Raw genomic sequence first — 20,465 nt, 5'->3', positions numbered from 1 at the left:
AGAAAAGTTTTGCGTTTAGCGATTGGGCGCTGTGTGTCCCTAAAGAATGGGACATGGAACAAATCATTGGATTTGGGATGAAGTGCTGGGTTATGAAGACTTCCAATTCAGTAGCTTAGCTGGAGAGGGTGTGAGAAGACTGGTTTTATGGACTTGATTTAACAGTTCTTTGGATTATTTTTTTCTTTTCCTGTTCATTTTTGTGTGAACTGACCCTGTTGCAGACAGGACCTGGGCACCCATTATAATAAAGATCCATTTTCTTTTTGCACTATAAAGAAAATGTTTGTTAGAGTGTCTGTGTCTCTCTGTCTCTTAGTGACTCGAAGAACTAGAAGATGCCCACGGTGAATCGGGCTGGGGTCAGTTATGTTTCAAGTGGGGTTCCTGCCTGTGGGTGTGGTACATATTCTTGTTTAATATCCGTTTTGTTCAGTTTTGATTCTTTTGTTTATGTTAATATTGTTATTTACTTGGTTTCTGTGTATCCATGTATTTTATGTTCCATATGTTTTGTGGGTTGGTTCCCCAAGGGGCGGGCCCACCTGCCCATCACCATGAGGGACTGCCTTCAGCCCTATAAAGGGTTTTCAGAACATTAGAACAATTTAGACGACAACAGGCCGTCAGCCCAACAAAGCTTGCCTGTCCACTTATTTCTTCCAAATAAACATCAAGTCGAGTTTTGAAAGTCCCAGTCTTACTGTCTACCAGAATACTTGGTCACTTATTCCAAGTGTCTATCGTTCTTTCTGTAAAGAAAAACTTCCAAATGTTTGTGTTGTTGTTTCCAATTGTGTCCCCGTGTTCTTGATGAACTCATTTTAAAGTCACCGTCTCAATCCATCCATTTTCTAACCCGCAGGGGTCTGCTGGAGCCAATCCCAGCCAACACAGGGCAGGGCGCCAGCCCACCGCAGGGCACACACAAACACATCCGGGCCAAATTAGTAATGGCAATCCACCTAACCTGCATGTCTTTGGATTGTGGGAGGAAACCGGAGTGCCCGGAGGAAACCCACGCAGACACAGGGAGAACATGCAAACTCCACGCAGGGAGGACCCGGGAAGTGAACCCGGGTCCCCTAACTGCAAGGCAGCAGCGCTACCACTGCTCCACCATGCCATCCCCATCTCAATCCATTGGAATAATTCCCTTCATCATTTTAAACCATTCAGTCAGGTCTCCTCTTAATCTTCTTCAGTTTAAACTATAAAGGCTCAGCTCTGTTAATCTTTCCTCAAAACTCATCCCCTGTAGCCCTGGAATCAGTTTAATTGCTCTTCTCTGGACTTTCTCTAGTGTTGCTATGTCCTTTTTGTAGCCTGAAGACCAAAACTGCACACAGGACTCCAGATGAGGCCTCACCAGTGTGTTGTAAAGATTTCCACAGTTCCTGATGGTTCATTTGAATGCGCTAGGGAGTTGGTGAGTGTTTATTGTGTCCTTACTTTGCTTATTGTGATCACTAGATATTTGACCATCTGCCAAGGATTTTTTAACTGGGTTTTTTGTTTGCTTTGGATTGGCCTTTGCTGGAAGCTCCTTTTTACCTTTTTGGCCTCCGTGTGACTTCTTGTTATTTCAGAGTATTTTAATTAAATATAAATCTTTTATTTTTATAAAGATTCTATGAGGCCCTCTGTGTTACTAGCCTGGGTATTTTTGATGGAATTTTCCCCTCTAGTGGGTATTTTTGGAACTGTTTGGGGCACATCACATGTCTTAGAATCCCCTTCTTAGAATCAGGCTAAAGAAAACTGGCCTAGCTAAGAATCTGCAAAACACATTAAGATATGCAAACACTTGCCAAAGGTAGACTTGCACCCTGGGCCTCATTAGCATAAGAAGAGAGCAAGCAGACAGAACAAATAAATATGTTGAGGTCAGACACCCTCCCATTCATTTTAGTCACAAGTCCTGCCCACCATGCCACATATCAATTAATTTAAACAAACCTGCCATCGACACACTCCAGTGGCATGTTAAAACATTACAGGCAATGACATGCTCCAAGACACCGTATATGAAACACACAGCCCTAACACTCAAACGCAACGCCTGCTGTACAGAAAAACCAAACGCATGTGAAATGATTAATGACACCTCACTGAATCTATAAGCTAATGATTCTAAATCCCTGGAAAATGTCTGAGAAGCAAGAACACCACACAGATACCTCAAAGTGTTCCTCAGCCAGCCCCTCGGCACCCAGGTCGGTTCTTACCTTCTCTGCCAGCAGCTCCCGTATTTTACTCGCTTGCAGTCGAAACTTGAGCAACTGAGATTCAAGAGCTACGCAGCGCTTCTGCCAGTCCACCACCCCACTATTCTCCACCAGCTCGGCCATTTTCTCCTTTCCCGTTCTGTTCCTTCCAATCTGTTGTCCCGCAGCACAGACCTAAGGAGGAAAATACAATTTGCAGGTAAGGGTACATGGAATACAAAAAGCTGTGGGCTTCTCTTGTTAGCATACTCGAGAAAGAAAATTGGTGTCAGCAGTGGGATGCAATTTTATGGAGAATGGCATTAGGATGCAAAAAGGCTGTTTTGTAATCCTGTCAGATTTTACTTTTCCATGTAAAACTAAAGATTTTTATCTTTCTCTGGGCACACATCTGTAAAATCCAAACCTAGAAAAGTTCTTCCATATTTAAGTGGTGTTGCTAATTGATTGCACCTGCTCAGCCAATCATTCTTTTAAGCAGCCACTAAAAATGCTGCACCTAGTCTGTGAACAGCAAGTGGCCATCTACCACAATGTGCGCGATTACCGTATATACTCGCGGGTAAGCTCTCCCGTACATAAGTCGGGACTTGAATTTACCATATAATTTCTGGTATTTTATGATGTCGGTCGTATAGGTCGAATGTGGAAAACTCACGCTATTGGTACAAGGGATTATGACATGCTAACGCCCACATGAGAGAGTAACCAGGGAGCACACGGCCTTTTTTTACTATGTGGGTGTGGCAATGCGCTGTATTAGCGTGTGCTCCTAACCCCTCTCTCTCTTTCTATTGTGCCTGCATGACCACACGGTAATACCCAAACTATTCCGAAGCGACGTTCACACTGTTTTGTGTTTTTTGTATGTCACACCCTCATACACCTTTATCATAAGAGCATCCCTTATTATGTATGATGAATCGTTTGATCAGAAGAAAATATGAAGCTGGTTTTAAATTAAACGTCATTGAAGTAGCGAAAGAAATTGGTAACTGTGCTGCTGCAATAAAATTCGATGCGTCTGAGAAACTGATGTGAGAGATTGGAGGAGGGAGGTAAGAGGATGTAAAAAACAAAAAAATTAAGTGTCGCATTTTTGAATGGGCATACAAGTTGGGGTCTGATTTTATGATTGATTTTTCAGGTTTCAGGACCCGACTTATACGTGATGTGACAGAAAGGGGGCACTATCGCTCCCTTGATCCCCTGTCCAATACTCCAGACACCAGGAAAAAGTTCAAAAGTTGACTTTATTTTTATGCAACAGTGCATAAAGCACCCTCTCCTCTACAATACTCATATAAATCACCAATCACAAATCAATAACACTCTCCACCACTCCCAGACGCGTTGCCACCCTTCCACCCAGCTCAGCTCGCCATCTGGGAGCTCCCACAGTCCTTTTATATTCCCTGACCCGGAAGTGTTCCCAATCCCCAGTCAATGTGATCTCCTATCACTTCTCCTATCACTTCCGGGTCAGATAACAAGTCCCTTTCTTCACCCCGGGAGCACGTCATTCCCCTTGTCCATGTGACTCGGACGTACTTCCGGGGTGTAAGGCAAATAACCACTGTTCTTCCCTGCAACGTCTCCGAGTGGCCCCCATGGTATCCACCAGGGCTGTGTATAAAAACTCCAATGTCCAGGATTCCCTGCTGGCATTCGGGGAACCTCCATACTGCAGGGAGGGCTCCACCTGGCGACTTGGGGGTATTGGCCGGGGTGAACGGCCGGCCATACACCACAGTGAGCACATATGGTAAATAGGATGAAATCTAACAAATTTAAGCCCATGTCACATTACACAACATCTAGTCAAAGGGGACTGCAGTTGCTGATCTTGCCAATGGGCATGTCAAATTACACAACTGCCTAACGACTTTCCAGAATAGTTTCATGTTTCCAAAGCATTGCAAGCTAACAGCATGCTGCTTAATGAAGCCAGTTCCCATGCAACGAGTTTTCAGGTACAACATGTTCAACAATAATCTCGTCTTTATTTTTTGAAATCCTTTACTGCGGTGGGTTGGCGCCCTGCCCGGGTTTTGTTTCCTGCCTTGCGCCCTGCGTTGGCTGGGATTGGCTCCAGCAGACCGACCGTGATATATAGCGGGTTGGATGATGGATGGATGGATGGATTCTTTCATGACACGTAAAACGCAGGACATCAGGTGGACAAATTGCTATTCTGTTCGTAAAGTCCAAAACAGCTGCATTTTGTAATCCTCATAACTACATTATATGCATTGTACTTCCAGGTGGGCACTCATCTCACCTACTGCCCACCCCTACAACATAAGACACAATTAAACGTGTGGCTCAATAACTCTTTGGACTGAGTCAACGGGTATGTCCCACCACTAGACCAACATACATAGCAACGCCCGTGACTCGCTAAGATTGTGTAAATTAAGTCTATGGCAGAAAATTGCCAGGGAAGTTGTGTAATTTACCTTTAGATTAAATAGGCTGAAATCTAAAAAACAAAATCACAAGGACTACATAATCAAAAAATAATTTAACCTCAAGTGCTCTCATATATAAACCCTTGGCAACTATTTTTCAAAAATCTATGTACACTGAGGAAATCCCTAGGAAAGGCCAGAACCTACAAATATCATCCTGTTGTATAAAAAAAGGGATCAGGCTGATGCTGATCTGAGTAACTAAAGGCCAGTAAGCTTAACGTGCATCATGGGTTAATTAACAGAAGGCCGAGCAGCACGTTTCTAGAACAGGAGTTTTAATGAGGAGTCAGCATGGGTTCATATGGGGTAAGTCATGTTTTACAAATATGCTGGAATATTAAGAGGAAAAAAACAATGGTCAGAGTGGCGCTTGTGATATTATTCATCTGGATTTCTCAGAAGACATTTGATAAGGTGCTATGAGGAAAATTAGTGATCAGACTACAGGGAAAGAAATGGGAATTCAAGTCACGGTGTGTAAGTGGGTGCATAATTGGCTAAAACACAGGAAGCGTAGGGATATGGTGAGGGGAACTTGTTCAGCATTAGATGATGCTAAGTGTGGTGTCTTCTCAGGGATCAGTCTGCTGCTCTTTTAATACACATAAAGAATAATGTGGCTGGTACACCCACCACACATTGGCCAATTTAGTATCGCAAATCCACCTAACCTGCATGTATTAGGACTCTGGGAGGAAACCCACACAGACATGTAATTTCAAGCAGGGCGTTCCCAGGATGTGAACCCTGCACTCCTTACTGCTAGGCTGTAGCGCTACCACTACACCACCCTTGAATAAAAGTGTCAGTTAGATATACAATGATAACTGTAAGTCTCTCTGTGTAACACTCAGCACTCCCCAGTAATTCCTGAGCGCCAACAAGAGTCATTTGTCTGGCGGATGGCATCACCACATCACAGATCACACAGACTTCAAACGCTCAGACACATACCTGTTGACTTTTATCTGTGATATGCAACCAAACTTAGTGCCAAGTCAGTTCAAAAATAATTCCAAAGGCCTGCCTCTCTTACTTTCTTTAAAAAATTGCCAATTTTTTTAAGATAGGGATGTACTCATGAATTTTCTGGAGCTGCTATCCTTACTAGGACCAATACCACATAAATTTGACCAGCAGCCATACCGCCAGAACTTCAGAACAAGTTACCCACCTGAAGCTAAGCATGTTCAGGCCAGGCCAGTACTTGGATAGGTGACCAACCAGGAAAAGCTTGGGTTGCTGCTAGACGAGGTGTTGTTAAGGCCTGCATGGGGAATGTGGATCACATTGCCCTGGTGCAGTGATGGGGACACTGTGCTGCAAAAATGGCACCGTCCTTCTGGTGAGATGTAAAACCGAGGTCCTAACTCAATGTAGTCATTAAAGATCTCTGGGCATCCTTTGTAATGAGCAGCATCTATGCCAATGTCCACCCTAAATTGCCCTCCATGACCTGGTCATTCTGGCCTCTTAATCATCCCCTGTCTCTAATTGGCTATTCCAGTCACCTCTTTACAATCTAACAGCTCATGTGTGGTGAACATACTGGTGTAAAAAAGGCTGCCGTTACATCATTCATATGGATGCTACACATTACTGATGGTTCAAGTGGCTCCCTACTCACTATGAAAAGCGCTTTGAGTAGTACGAAAATCACTATATTAGTATTATGTCATTTTACATCTTGTGACCTGTAGAGGGTGTTAAAGCGCCCCAAACCCCAGACACAAACACACATGACAGGAAGTCCCAGGCTCAAATAAAAGACTGATTGCAGCCACAATTCCTTACAACTGACTTGCCAAAAGTTTACATATACACAATTCTCTTCTTCTTCTTCTCTTTTTCTTCCTCAACTCCTCCCAGGGAAGCTATGTCCCTCTTCCACCCAACTCCGACTCGCCTGGTTGGGACAGAGCAGCTCCTTCTACCCAGGAGAACTTCTGGAGCCAGGGCATAGCCTGATGGAAGCACTTCTGGGTCAAATGGAAGTCCCTGCGGGTGTCCACACTAGCAATTCGGGGGGTAAATTATCCGAGCAGGATAACTCCCCCTATTCTATCACTATATTGTAAAGAACCTGAACCTGACCCTGCAGGAATTCCAGCTTATGCGTGCTGTCTATCACAATTTGTCCAGGCTAAATTGTCCACCACAAACCTGGTCATTCTGCCCCCCTAATCATCCCCTGTCTCTAACTGGCTATCTCTCTCAGCACTTCACCACCTAACATCTAATGTGTGGTGAGTTTACAGGCGCAACAATGGCTGCCGTCACACATTATCCAGGTGGATGCTGCACATTAGTGGCTCCCCACTCACTGAAGAGCTCTGAGTAGTGAGAGAAGCACTATATAAATGTAAAGAATAATAATAATTATTATTATTATTATTATTATTATCTATATATATAATCGACCAAGTCGCCCAACCATGGGAATCACGATCATGGGGTACGCATAACGGAGCCCCGTCCTCCAACTCTAACTCATTAACAAGCAACCTTTGTGGCATTACATGCATGTACTTACACTGACGACAAATATGAGAGCTCTTCCTCACGAACACCATTTCCCAAAATGGCTCCTCGATGTTGGAGATGGGAAAAAATGGAACAGCTGTAATATTACCTTCACATTGTTTTCCTTTTAATTCTGATCCCATTCAACAACTATATGGCGACATTGACTTCTCAACTGTCGATCCGGGACAACTCCGTACACAAGCTATACTAAGCGTCACCAACGAAGACACGCTACACTTTAATGAACAAGTACTGAAACTTATCCCTACCGACAAAGTAACTTTCACCAGCGTTGACTCCATTGTCACAGACGATCCCGCAGATCAACTTTCATTTCTTAACAGTCTTACTCCCACTGACATGCCTCCGCATAAACTCAAAATTAAAATTGGTTCAGTCGTCATGCTTCTCAGAAACCTCATGCCAGCAAGAGGTCTCTGCAGTGGCACTAGACTGACTGTTACCAGCATTCACCGCAATGTACTGGAGTGTAAAACTATAACAGCTCCTACCTTACAAGCTGTCCTTATTCCCCGGATATTCCTGACCCCATCAGATTCAAATTTGCCTTTTACTTTTACATGCAGACAATTTCCTGTTAGATTAGCCTTTGAAATGACAATTAATAAGGCACAGGGCCAAACTTTCAAAAAGATATGCCTGTATCTGCCAAAACCAGTTTTCAGTCATAGACAATTGTATGTTGCTCTCTCCGGAGTTCCATCTTTTCATTCACTCACCTGTCATATCCTCAAACCCAACCCATTTGGACAACTGTGTCTTTTATGAAGTGTTCACTCATCAATGAATAATTATGCGGCATACGCTACGCCGCAGGTCGGCTAGTTATCCATCCATCCATTTTCTAACCCGCTGAATCCAAATACAGGGTCACGGGGGTCTGCTGGAGCCAATCCCAGCCAACACAGGGCACAAGGCAGGAATCAATCCTGGGCAGGGTGCCAACCCACTGCAGGACACACACAAACACACCCACACACCAAGCACACACTAGGGCCAATTTAGAATCGCCAATCCACCTAACCTGCATGTCTTTGGAATGTGGGAGGAAACCATTATTATAATTAATATCCAAGCGTATGTGTGCCCTAAACTGGAGTGCCTACATATTTTGCACATTATTTTCTTCCAGTCTCAATCAAGCTTGACTTTCTGCCAGGACACCATTGTGCTGACTTTAAATAGAAATGTATTAAGAGAATTAATTAAAGTTTTAGTCTTTTTGATACACACACCACGCTGAGTGAGGTATGTTAGCCTGTAGCCATTACCTGCTGCTTCAAAAACAAAAAAAAAATGTAAAGTCAGCAAAAACACACACACACACACACACACACACACACCCAATCAAATATTTGGTCTTAAATCACAAAGGGTAAAACTGTCCCTTTAAAAGCATGGGGCAGGAAGTGGCATTTGGGTGGCTGGAGGTCCATTTCTTTACTTTGCACCCTAGAAGTTAGTATGTCTGCCATGTTGCTCTCCCATTATCCTCTCCTTCTGCTGCGTCACTCTCGGCGTATTTACTGGCACCATTTGTTTTTTCAAACAAGCTGACAATGACTCCTACTGTACACCCTACATATCTCCCACCCGCTGTAACTTAAGCTAGTATAACATTATCCAACAAGCTTAATCCAGTTTAGGGTGATGGGCTGCCACAGCATCATCTTGGGTGCAAGACAGGCCTCTGAACAGGGTGCCAGTCCATGGCAAGTCCCGCTCTCACATAGAAGGGTAAATGAAAGAGTAAAAGAAAACTAGGCAGCAACCGCAAAGAGATGTGATCACATTTTTGAGAAGGTTCGGCGAAGCTCCAAGAAGCTACAGTGCTCAATGGTTAGAAATCGCTGCATTTTGCTGTGTTAACTACCCGTACTGTTACAAGCAGAGCGCCTCTCACCCTGGAGATCCATTCCACTCCTCCGACCTCCTGGCATGAAGGATCAAGTGTTGCCAAGAAACAGTGAATGGAGGTTTAAAAGGGTGGGTGGGTGCCTGACCCCCGTGAAGTGTCGAGCACCATGATGCACTCCCACACAACACAACGAGTGAGGTTTTTGAATGCTGGACCCCCATGAAGTATTAAGCGCTGTGAAGCACCAACAAATAAATGACAACCCTTGACTCATGGAGTTTCAGAAACTGTGGGTGCATTGTCATAGGGTGAAGGGCACAATAACAGTTGCATGGCTGGGCGGGAGGGGAAGTGAACGGGCGCAATCAGAGAGGTGCGACAGGAATGTAGAGAAGCTTAGAGAGAACATATTTGATTACCCATTTCAGCACAAAGGAATACAATTTCCTGTAAGAGGAAGGCAGTGTAGTGTAGGGGTTAAGGCTTTGGCCTTCAGTCCCTGAGGTTGTGGGTTCAAATTCTATCACTGACACTAGTATGACCATCAGCAAGTTACTTGACCTGCTTGTGCTCCAATTGGAAAGCCAAAAGAAATGTAACCAACTTTATCATAAATCTGGTAAGTCGCGTTGGATAAAGGAGGAGGAGGATAGGAGCATGCGCTAAAGACATCAACTAAATAAGTAAATGTAAAATAGTGTTTTGCAATGACCATCAACAAAAGCCAAGTCACTAAGAAAACGCAGGCAATGATCTACAGCAGGAACGTTTTCCTTATGTTTAGCATGTCAAGAGTAAGCAGCTCCAGTGACCTAATAATAATAATAATAATAATTACTTGATGGACATTTTCGTTCAAGCTGGCTTACAACATTCAAGATACAATGGCTTACACTTTGTTGGTTTTTCCAATTGGAGAACAGGCAGGTGAAGTGACTAGCTCATCGCCACACTGGTGTCAGCAGTGGGATTTGAACCCACAACTTCAGAGTTTGAGGTCCAAAGCCTTGGCCACTACACCACATTGCCTGCCAATAACATTTGCACCTTGATAAAAAAAAACAAAAACCAACAAATAATGTGTGCAGAAAAGCACTTAGCTACATAGTACTTCTGATACATCCGATTAACCGACGGCACTATAACTGGCGTCCATTGTCTTACAGAATTGCCTGGGCGATGCCAGGTAACACAGCTAGTATAAAATAAAATGTGAAGTTCGAACTCTCATGCAATTATTTGTGAACTACTAGGACCAGAACCTTTATCTTGGTCTTAATGATCAGATTTGTTCTGGAACTTTCAAAAACTGAAGGTAGAGTCAACCTCAACAAAGTTATCTTGGGTCGGCTGTTTCTTATTGTAAATGTGAGCGCACAACCAATTGACAGGACAGAAAGAAAAAGAACAGTGGTGCCATCTGCTGAGCCTCAAGCAGATCACAGAAGTTGATAAAGTGGCACAGAACGAGAAAGAATAAGCAAACGAGATGCCGAACCACACTGACAACCAAGAAATAATCCTGATGACAGACCAACTGAGTAGCAGACAAATGGCGACAGCTCAAAGGCATGCAAGACAAAGTCTGAGACTCAGATAGCAAGAAGGCCCCATGGACGACTACCGAGAAGATCATCAAATCTTGACTTTTGTGGTAACTATTTACAAACCTTAAGAAGTGTCATAATTTGGTTTTATGTGGATTAGTTAGTAGTATTTTGTATTGGGTGTTGCAACGTCTGCCACCCTTTTGAATTCCTATCGTTAGGTCTGCTTTCCCACATTTTCGTGGTGTGGCCTAATTATCTGTGCATAATCAACCGGATTAAAGGACAGCTAGACTTCATTTGCTTATTTTGATCTGCGGGTAACAATTCTATCAAAAAGCCTAGTGCAAACTTTACTTGTGGTTTACTTTTGGTTTTTGACCTCTTGCTTTGTCTCTCAACCTTGATGACTGTCTCAAGGATTTTGAATCTCAAAGCTTTTTTTGCCTTGTTTTTCTTTTCACATCTCCCGGTTTTCCTCTGAAGTTTATCTGCCAGTTTTATCTTTAACTTGATTATGATTTCACTTTCATTTTAGGACCCTGGGTCAAATTGTTTCACCAGTTTAAATGTACTATTGAACCATTAAAAGCCTGTGCTCCATTTTTGGGCCTGGTTAGAGTTAGGCTGCCTGAGGTGAGGCCTCTCTTTCTGAAGGACCTAGTCTGGCTCTTATGGTATTTTTGAGGCCTGCACTCTTTTTGCCATTTTGTGTTGCTGTTACCACAATACTTGTCTAATGTCAACTATTGTCATGCCACATTTGTTTGCACTCTAAGGAGATACTGGAGCGTAAGTGTTTACCACCAGGTGCTTTACCTGATGTCAACTTGTCTTTTACAACAAACAAGTGGGATGGTGACCTTATTCTAAGTCCAAGTGACAGGGATAAGCTAAACAAAGTCACAGCAGCACAATAGTCAAAAGAATATTGACGATGACTGGAAAGCGCCAGAAACCAAGGAACAGCAGGAGAATCTCGATACAAAATAAATATGGCCAATATATTTAGCCAGCAGTCTCTGGTCTGAATGCCCCATATGGAGGATATGACATTTTAAAGGCAGTGCCTGGGGTGTTTGGATGTTGTAAAAAATACCTTAGAGAAAGAAAAGGGAAATCTGATTCATAATTTATCGATGGCTCTGTGGCTAAGGTGGTATCAGGAAGGCTCCCGGTTCAAATCCTGTTAACTGCTAGATGGGATCCTACTCTGTTGGGCCCTTGGGTAACTGCTGCAGGGCATTGTGCAAATTGCACTAAACTTGGAGGGATGGCAAACACTGAGGAGGCAGCAAAAAGAATTCAAAATGAACGGGATGGCCTTCAGAGCTGGGTGAACGCCTGGGAAATGCAGTTTAATGTGGAAAAGTGCAAAGTGCTACATGTAGGCAAAAGGAACGTCAATTATAAATACAAGATGGCAGACGCTGATCTACAGGAAGCAACCATGGAAAAGGATTTTGGGGTTTATGTTGACACAATACTTTCTTCAAAGTGCACTGAAGTAATTGAAATGGAAAATAAAATGTTAGGTTATATCATAGAATCTGTCGAATTTAAGTCAATCAATCAATCAATAAATAAACTTTAAAATTCAAAATCACCATGCAGCATGGTCCCAATACACTGTACAAATTAAAACAACACATGAGACATGATATAAAATAAGCAAATAAAAAACAGAAATTAAAATAAAACAGCATCAATGTTAAAGGAATAAAAACTAATAAAACTGGAATAAAACTAACTTTAAAACATTAAAAGTTAAGGTATGTCAACACAGCAAAAATATAATAAGGAATATTTCAAGGATGATAGACCTGACTGAATTCTAAGGCACACTGTAACGAAGGGAGTAAAGGTCGCTTTTGAGTCCTGATTTAAAAGTCTCAATTAAGTGGGCTTCTCTTATACGAGGTGTGGCAGAAAAGTAATGAGACTGGCAAACACTGCAGGCGATCTGGCAACGCTGCGCTGTTGTCCTTGATAGAGCACGTGTATCAGTACGCTCCCATAGCTCAGTGCGAGTTTCAACTCCTTCCGCTAACTACGTGATTTTCGTGACTGCTATTAGCGAAGTTGTGTTTCTGGTTGTGCGTCACGCAAAATGGAACAGCGGAATTTGGAGCAACGTTGTGCCATTAAATTTTGTGTTAAGCTTGGAGAATCGGGCAAGTGTGACGTTTGAAAAGTTAAAACGGGCCTATGGGGAACATTCTTTATCCCGAGCTCAAGTTGTTCAGGGAGGCCTTCAACTTCGAAAACCAATGAAAACATCGAACGTGTGAACACTCTTGTGAGATCAGACCGTCGTTTAACATTAAGAATGTTGAGTGAACAATTCAATTTGAACAGATTTACCGTTCATCAAATTTTGACTGAACATTTGCACATGTGAAAGGCCAAAATGGTGCCGAAAAACCTCACAATTGAGCAGAAGGACAATCGAAAAAACGCATTCCTGTGGTTCCCCAGCCCCCTTATTCACCTGACCTCAGTCCGTGTGACTTTTTCCTTTTTCCTAAACTGAAAAATGTCCTCAAAGGAAGTCATTTCGGGACTTTAGAAAACATCCAAAAGAGTGTAACGGACATGCTGAAGACCATAGCGGTTGAAGACTTCCAGCGCTGCTACCAACAGTGGGAACAACGGCTCCATCGGTGTGTAGCTGCCCAAGGAACAACTTTGAAGGGGATAACATTGATGTTTGAAAAAAATAAAAACTTTGGTAAATAAAAAATCAGTCTCATTACTTTTCTGCCACACCTTGTACGTACATAATGGCAGGCCATTCCAAAAATAAGGTGCAAGACAGGCAAATTTGGCTTTTTTTTTGCTTTTTTCTTAACTGAGGGAATGACCAAAAGACCAGCATTAAGAGAGTGAAGATGATGTCCCGGAGTGTATGGTGTAATTAGCTCACCTGAGTAAGGAGATGCAAAGCCTCATATGTTAACAGAAGAACTTTAAAATCTGCTCTTGATTGTACTGGTAACCAGTGAACGGAAGCTAGAATGGGTGCTATGCGCTTACATTTTTCCGTTTTTGTCAAGATTCTAGCTGCAGCATTCTGAATGAGCTGAAGACTTCTAGTGGCACAACTAGGAAGACCAGAGAAAAGGGCATTACAATAATCAAATCTAGAAAAAACAAATGCATGTATCAATGTTTCAGCATCACGCAGAGATAGAATAGATTGGATTCTTGCGATACCAGTAAACCCTCGATTCTCAAAAGAATCGCAAATCCAACAATGGCAATCGCTTTCTGTTCCCTCCGATCTTTGAGGGGATGAAAAATTATGGAGGGTGGGAGTGTCCTGGGAAAGTTTTCATTTAATTAATTAAATATATTTGTACTAAAATTAACCAATTTATTAAAACTAAAATTGAAATTTAATTGTTATATCATTTAATTCCAAAATGTCTTTGAGTTGTTGCACTCATAAGTACAAAAAAAATCGGAGTGCAAAGGTTTAAATGAAGTAAATTGGAAACAAAAAATTCATAAAGTGGTAAATTCAAAATAGTTACTCAAAAATTTCTTTATAAGCAACATTTTTGGTAAAGATGGTTTCCTGTCCTTGAATCAGTTCTCCCAGGTATGGAGTAGTTAACACTTTCACTTTAACGTCACATGAATGACGGATTCTTGAAAAGGCAACATAAAGTTGTCCATGTCCAAATACAGCCTCAGATAGGTAAATCCCTACTTTGTCCGTGGTTTGTCCTTGGGATTTGTTGATCGTCATGGCAAATGCAGCCTTAAACCACAAGTTTATTTTACAGGTTGTGTTGTGTTGTTTGGGCGCCACCTACTGACTCTGGGAAGCCGCTGGGTTTGACTCTGGGGTCCTGAGGCACTGTGCGTGTGCGCTTTTGGCGCCACCTAGCTCCCTGATGGTGACGGCGGCAGATTCGTGTGTTGAATTGACCATGGCGGCGGATCCTGGCTTGGAGATCTACATTACTAAACGAAGGTTGTAGTGGTGGTGTGCACGTTCGCGTTCGGGCGGCGGTTGTATTGTGCACGGCTTGCTTCTGGTCTCTGGCATCCGTGCATATATACAACCTTCGTTTAGTAATATAGATTACTAAGATGAAAAAATAGCCTTGATATGAGACTGACTATCGAAAATTACTCTAAGATTTTTAATGGCTGAACTTTCACAAATAAAACAGCCATCAATATTAACACTCAAGTTCTCGCACAGATGTCTATATTTGGCTGGTCTAACAACCAATAATTCTGTTTTATCAGCATTTAAGAGCAGAAAGTTCATACTCATCCATTTTTTAATTTTCAACAGACATGCCTCTAAATGTAGTAGTTGGGAAAGGTCATTTGGCTTTTTATGTATATATAGCTGTGTATTATCAGAGTAACAATGAAAATTAACACCATATTTACAGATATTATCACCCAGGGGAAGCATATAGTTGACAAAAAGTATGGGGCCCAAGAACTGATCCCTGAGGTACACCAAACTTTATTTCAGAAAATTCAGAAATGTCATTGTTGAAACTTACACGCTGAGTCAAGGGATGTTGTGCTCAGACTATATAATGCCACAGTGAGACACTATCTGGGGTCCTGTGTGCAGTTCTGGTCACCACTTTATAAGAAAGTCAGAGACGCACTTGAGGCTGTGCAGAGGAGAGCAATCAAGTGAAGCCAGGACTAAAGAACATGTCCTAGTTAACCTGTTTAGTCTGAGCTGAGAAGACTGTGTGGTAACCTCATCCAGGTGTTTAAATGATGAAGTTGATCCTGCAACATTCTTTCAGGTAAGGGGAATTCTCATACTGAAGGACATCAGTGGAAATTAAGGGGAAGTGCATTTAGGACTGACATTAGGACGCTGTTCTTTACGCAAAGAGTTGTGGGACTCTGCAAAACACTACCAAGTCATGGAGGTGAAGAAGAAACCTCAAGAAACTTTAAGAAGGATCTGGAGGAGATATTAGGAGAGCTTAGCTATTAGCTAAACAAATGGGCTTGATGGAATGAATGGACCCCTCTCATTTGTCAAATTTCTTAGGTTCTTACATACAACAGCAATTTCCTCTTGGGGATTAATAAAGTACATCAAATCAGTTTTATTAACTTTTTATCCCACTTTGTATGATAACAAAATTCAAATAATCTGTATATAAAAAAAAATCACTTACAGGTATATGGCAATAGGCCAGCAAGATTTACCCAAATTTGCATGAAAATTAACAACAATGGCTTCTCCATTAATGCAATTCTCCTTCAAAATGTAAGGATGAAGGGGCCTCAATGATTCACTCAGATATTCAAAGAGTTCTAAGAGTGGCATTCAAGAAGATGACAGGTGATGGCTCCTGTCTGCTGGAATGTACAAGGGGACTTTTGGGACCAGGGCGTCCAGGAGCTGCTTTGTAGGCCTGTGCCCACATTTATCAAGCATCTCAGAGTAGAACAACTGGCTCAAACATCTCGCAGTAAAGCAATTTTGGTCCTCCTCCTCTTAGAAGGAGGAGTAAAAAACATTTTATCAATATTCCTAATTTAGGACACTCCTCCTAACCTCACCGAAATGAAGGGGAGCCTTGTGAGGTGTCCTAACTCGCTAAGAGCTGCCAGAAGATGGTGTTTAGGCAGAGATTGGCATGAATATCCCTGGAAAGGTGGAATGTTTAGGAAACACTGGACAGCAATAGATATCGATTTTGACAGAGGTGGAAAAATATCAGTAACAAATCCTATATGTTACATGATTGCTCCATCTACAATTCTGTTTTTCCAAAAAAGTTGGGACACAGTGCGAAAAGTAAATAAAAACAGAATGCAACAATCTGCAAATCGTGTAAAAAGTATATTTAACAGTGGGTTTACATGAGAAGTGGAGAAGCTATCAGGCCAAAATTAGAACTGTTGGTTGTGTTACTTTTTTGGCCACAGGGACACCGCAGCTATGCAACAGCAATTATTTGGGTTTGTTGCAAACAACCATTTCTCAAATTTTACACTTTAAATGCCTTTACAACACATGAGTTAATACACCAGATTTATACATTTCCCCACCACTCCACATAAGTTAAGGTTAAAGCAAGGTGCATTCACACAAATCGCTGGCTATCATGGAGTTGCTCTGACGTCACATCTGATGAAGACCATGGAGCGGCTGCTGCTTCACCACCTGAGGTCACAGGTCCGCCACGCCCTCGACCCTCTGCAGTTTGCATACCAGGAGAAGGTGGGAGCGGAGGATGCCATCATCTATATGCTACACCGATCCCTCTCCCACTTGGACAGAGGCAGTGGTGCTGTAAGAATTATGTTTTTGGACTTCTCTAGCACCTTCAACACCATCCAACCTCTGCTCCTTAGAGACAAGCTGACTGAGATGGGAGTAGACTCGCACCTGGTGGCATGGATCTTGGACTATCTTACCGACAGACCTCAATATGTGTCTTGGGAACTGCAGGTCAGACATTGTGTTCAGCAATACAGCGGCGCCACAGGGGACTGTACTTTCTCCGGTCCTGTTCAATCTATATACATCAGACTTCCAATATGACTCGGAGTCCTGCCACGTGCAAAAGTTCGCTGATGACACTGCTATTGTGGGCTGCATCAGGAGTGGGCAGGAGGAGGAGTACAGGAAGCTAATCAAAGACTTTGTTAAATGGTGCGACTCAAACCACTTACACCTTAACACCAGCAAGACCAAGGAGCTGGTGGTGGATTTTAGGAGGCCCAGGCCCCTCATAGACGCTGTGATCATCAGAGGTGACTGTGTGGAGAGGGTACAGACCTATAAATATCTGGGAGTGCAGCTGGATGACAAATTGGACTGCACTGCCAATACTGATGCTCTATGTAAGAAAGGTCAGAGCAGACTATACTTTCTGAGAAGGTTGGCATCCTTTAACATCTGCAATAAGATGCTGCAGATGTTCTACCAGACGGTTGTGGCGAGTGCCCTCTTCTACGCGGTGGTGTGCTGGGGAGGCAGCATAAAGATGAAAGACGCCTCACGCCTGGACAAACTTCTTAAGAAGGCAGGCTCTATTGTAGGAGTAAAGTTGGACAGTTTAACATCTGTGGCAGAGCGATGGGCATTAAGCAAACTCCTGTCAATCATGAAGAATCCACTGCATCCACTGAACAGGATCAACTCCAACCAGAGGAGTAGCTTCAGTGACAGACTTTTGGCACTGTCTTGCTCCACTGACAGACTGAGGAGACCCCACACTATGCGACTCTTCAATTCCATCCGGGGGAGTAAATGCTAACATTATTTAAAGTTATTGTCTGCTTTTAAATGCATTTTTATTACTATTTAATTTAATATTTTTTTTTGTATCAGTATACTGCTGCTGAATATCTATCTATCTATCTATCTATCTATCTATCTATCTATCTATCTATCTATCTATCTATCTATCTGTCTGTCTGTCTGTCTGTCTGTCTGTCTGTCTGTCAGCACCCACATCAAGATCATTGCCTCAAGTGTGGATGATCAAGCATACGTGACTCACAAGCAATGTCACAGCATCAACACACAGGTGGTCATGGGTACAAACTGAACTGAACTGTACACAGCATATCACCCTGAAGATATGCCGGGCCGGATGGATGGTTGACAGTGAAATGTCTAACACGTACGTACAGCTCTACATTCCACAGACCCCTAGAACATCGCATTTTACAAGACTGGGGAGGTTCTATTCTGTTTCTTTTCTCGGTACCCAAATGTGGCAATTGGTGCCACGGCCCACCTGCCAAGTTGTTTGCCTGCCTATGGTAAAGTCATCCCTGATGGAGGATCACAGGAATCATGGGAAAGAGGGGTCCTTTCATCGGAGCAACGTTTCAGCCGTGGCATGGCCAAACGGGGAGGCAGCTAGATGGATGAGGTCCCCAGGACTCTAAAAATATCCAAACCTAATTATGTCATATCATCTACTGTTAAACCGTACTTCTAAAATTTTTATTATTATGCTGTCTTAAGGAATTGTTCTGTTCTGTGTATTGTATTGTATTGACCCCCTACTTTTGACACCCACTGCACGCCCAACCTACCTGGAAAGGGGTCTCTCTTTGAACTGCCTTTCCCGAGGTTTCTTCCATTTTTCCCTACAAGGTTTTTATTAGGAGTTTTTCCTTGTCTTCTCAGAGAGTCAAGGCTGGGGGGCTGTCAAAAGGCGGGGCCTGTTAAAGCCCATTGCGGCACTTCCTGTGTGATTTTGGGCTATACAAAAATAAACTGTATTGTATTGTATTGTACTGTTCAAAAAGGCAGGTAGAGACTCCCTGGATAAATAGAATCTCACAGAAGAGAAAGAGAGGACCACCAAGGGAGACATGGCACATGACTCTGAGCGACGATTGGGGACACTGCTGGAAGAGACAGGAAAAATAAAATGAGAGTGCTCTGTGAGGGTCTATGGTGGGCAAGTTGGAGAGTCACCACAATGGGAGACAATTGAGAACACTAGGAGGGTCAACGCAACTTCAGAAACAGTGCAGGATCAGCCGTGGTAAGATTCCTTAGCTGTTAATTTACAAGGCGTTCCCAGAGACCATAACTGCGGGAAGGTGATTCTTCCAGAAGTACGGTAGTGGATAATTCATTGCTAAAGAGACACAGCCAGGTTAACTCTCATGTGACATATGTGTGTGTCAAGGTCTTTCCATCTTGGTTCTTCTAGATGTACAACTGTGGATCATTCATTGTTAAATAAATTCATTGTCTTATCCTTCAGATGAGATGTAAAACCGAGGGTCCTGACTCTCCAGGGTCATAAAAGATCCCTGAGCATCCTTCCTAAATAGTAGGGTGTATCTCGATGTCCAGGCTAAATTGCCCACCACGGCCTGATGATTCTGGCCCCTATTTATCCCCTGACTCTAACTGACTAACTATCTCTCACCACTTCACCACCTAACAGCTCATGTGTGGTGAGCGGACTGGAGTAAAAATGGCTGCCATCGCATCACTCAGGTGGATGTTACACATTATTGTTAGTTGAAGTGGCTCCTCACTATGTAAAGCGCTTTGAGTAGTGAGAAAAGTGATATATAAATGTAAAGAATTATTACTATTAATATTGTAAACTGGCCAAGCTCAACTCCCATATGTTGTGTGTGCCTGTCTAGGCCTTTCCACCTCTATTCTCTTTACCGTATTCTTGACTAGCCGACGCCCGCCATAGCATACGGCAGTATTAAGAATAGGAAAGGAAAATGGTGAGAAAGGAATTCAGAAATCAAGAAGAAAGAAATACTTCTTGAAAGATGCAGTTGTGAATAGATGTTTTGCTGGAGACGACAGATAATGAGTCGAAAGATCTTACCCTAGAAAAAGCCACGTACAACTCACTGTGGCTGAAGACTGGTTGTTGTTGATTAATGCAAATCTTTGCGAACGTAATGCAAGGTGGGATTTTGGGGTCGTGTTTGAAGTAAATGACAATGGTAGCATGGAGAATCTCGGAAAGAGCTTGAATTTCAGCTTCACCACCATAACTCCAGATGTTTCCATGTATTGATAGCACTCATGACTTGTTGTGATAACTCGACTTGCATTGGAAAAAACAACAGGAAGAACATCTCCAAATCTGTCCCAATGTGATGCAATGAAATCTACTGTCCTATGTCGTAGTGACAGTGCATTGCCTTTGTCAACCGTGTGTGTCAAGAAATAACCCACTGATAGGAACAGGCAGTTGCCGGATCCTGGAATACAGATGACGTTGTACAAAAACCCGTCAACAGAGAACATACTGTCGTTCATTTTATAACAAAGACTTAGGAAACAACCGTCGCAGTATAA

The 20,465-nt window shown here is 42.7% G+C and overlaps 1 protein-coding gene across 3 annotated transcripts in view; it reads right to left on the bottom strand.

The window, feature by feature from the left end:
- Window positions 1-20,465, bottom strand: part of plekhh1 (pleckstrin homology domain containing, family H (with MyTH4 domain) member 1) — a 158,000-nt gene that overhangs the window by 102,119 nt on the left and 35,416 nt on the right. For all 3 annotated transcript variants that reach the window (XM_039741703.1, XM_039741704.1, XM_039741705.1), the window contains exon 2: window positions 2,229-2,402. In XM_039741703.1, the coding sequence (XP_039597637.1) occupies window positions 2,229-2,351 (123 nt within the window). In that variant the 5' untranslated portion in view covers window positions 2,352-2,402. The remainder of the gene's footprint in view (window positions 1-2,228; window positions 2,403-20,465) is intronic.

Source organism: Polypterus senegalus, chromosome 18 (assembly GCF_016835505.1).
Source record: "Polypterus senegalus isolate Bchr_013 chromosome 18, ASM1683550v1, whole genome shotgun sequence".
Lineage (NCBI taxonomy): Eukaryota > Metazoa > Chordata > Cladistia > Polypteriformes > Polypteridae > Polypterus > Polypterus senegalus.
Note: the sequence above shows the minus strand (reverse complement) of the source record. Positions and strands in the feature narration are given on the sequence as shown.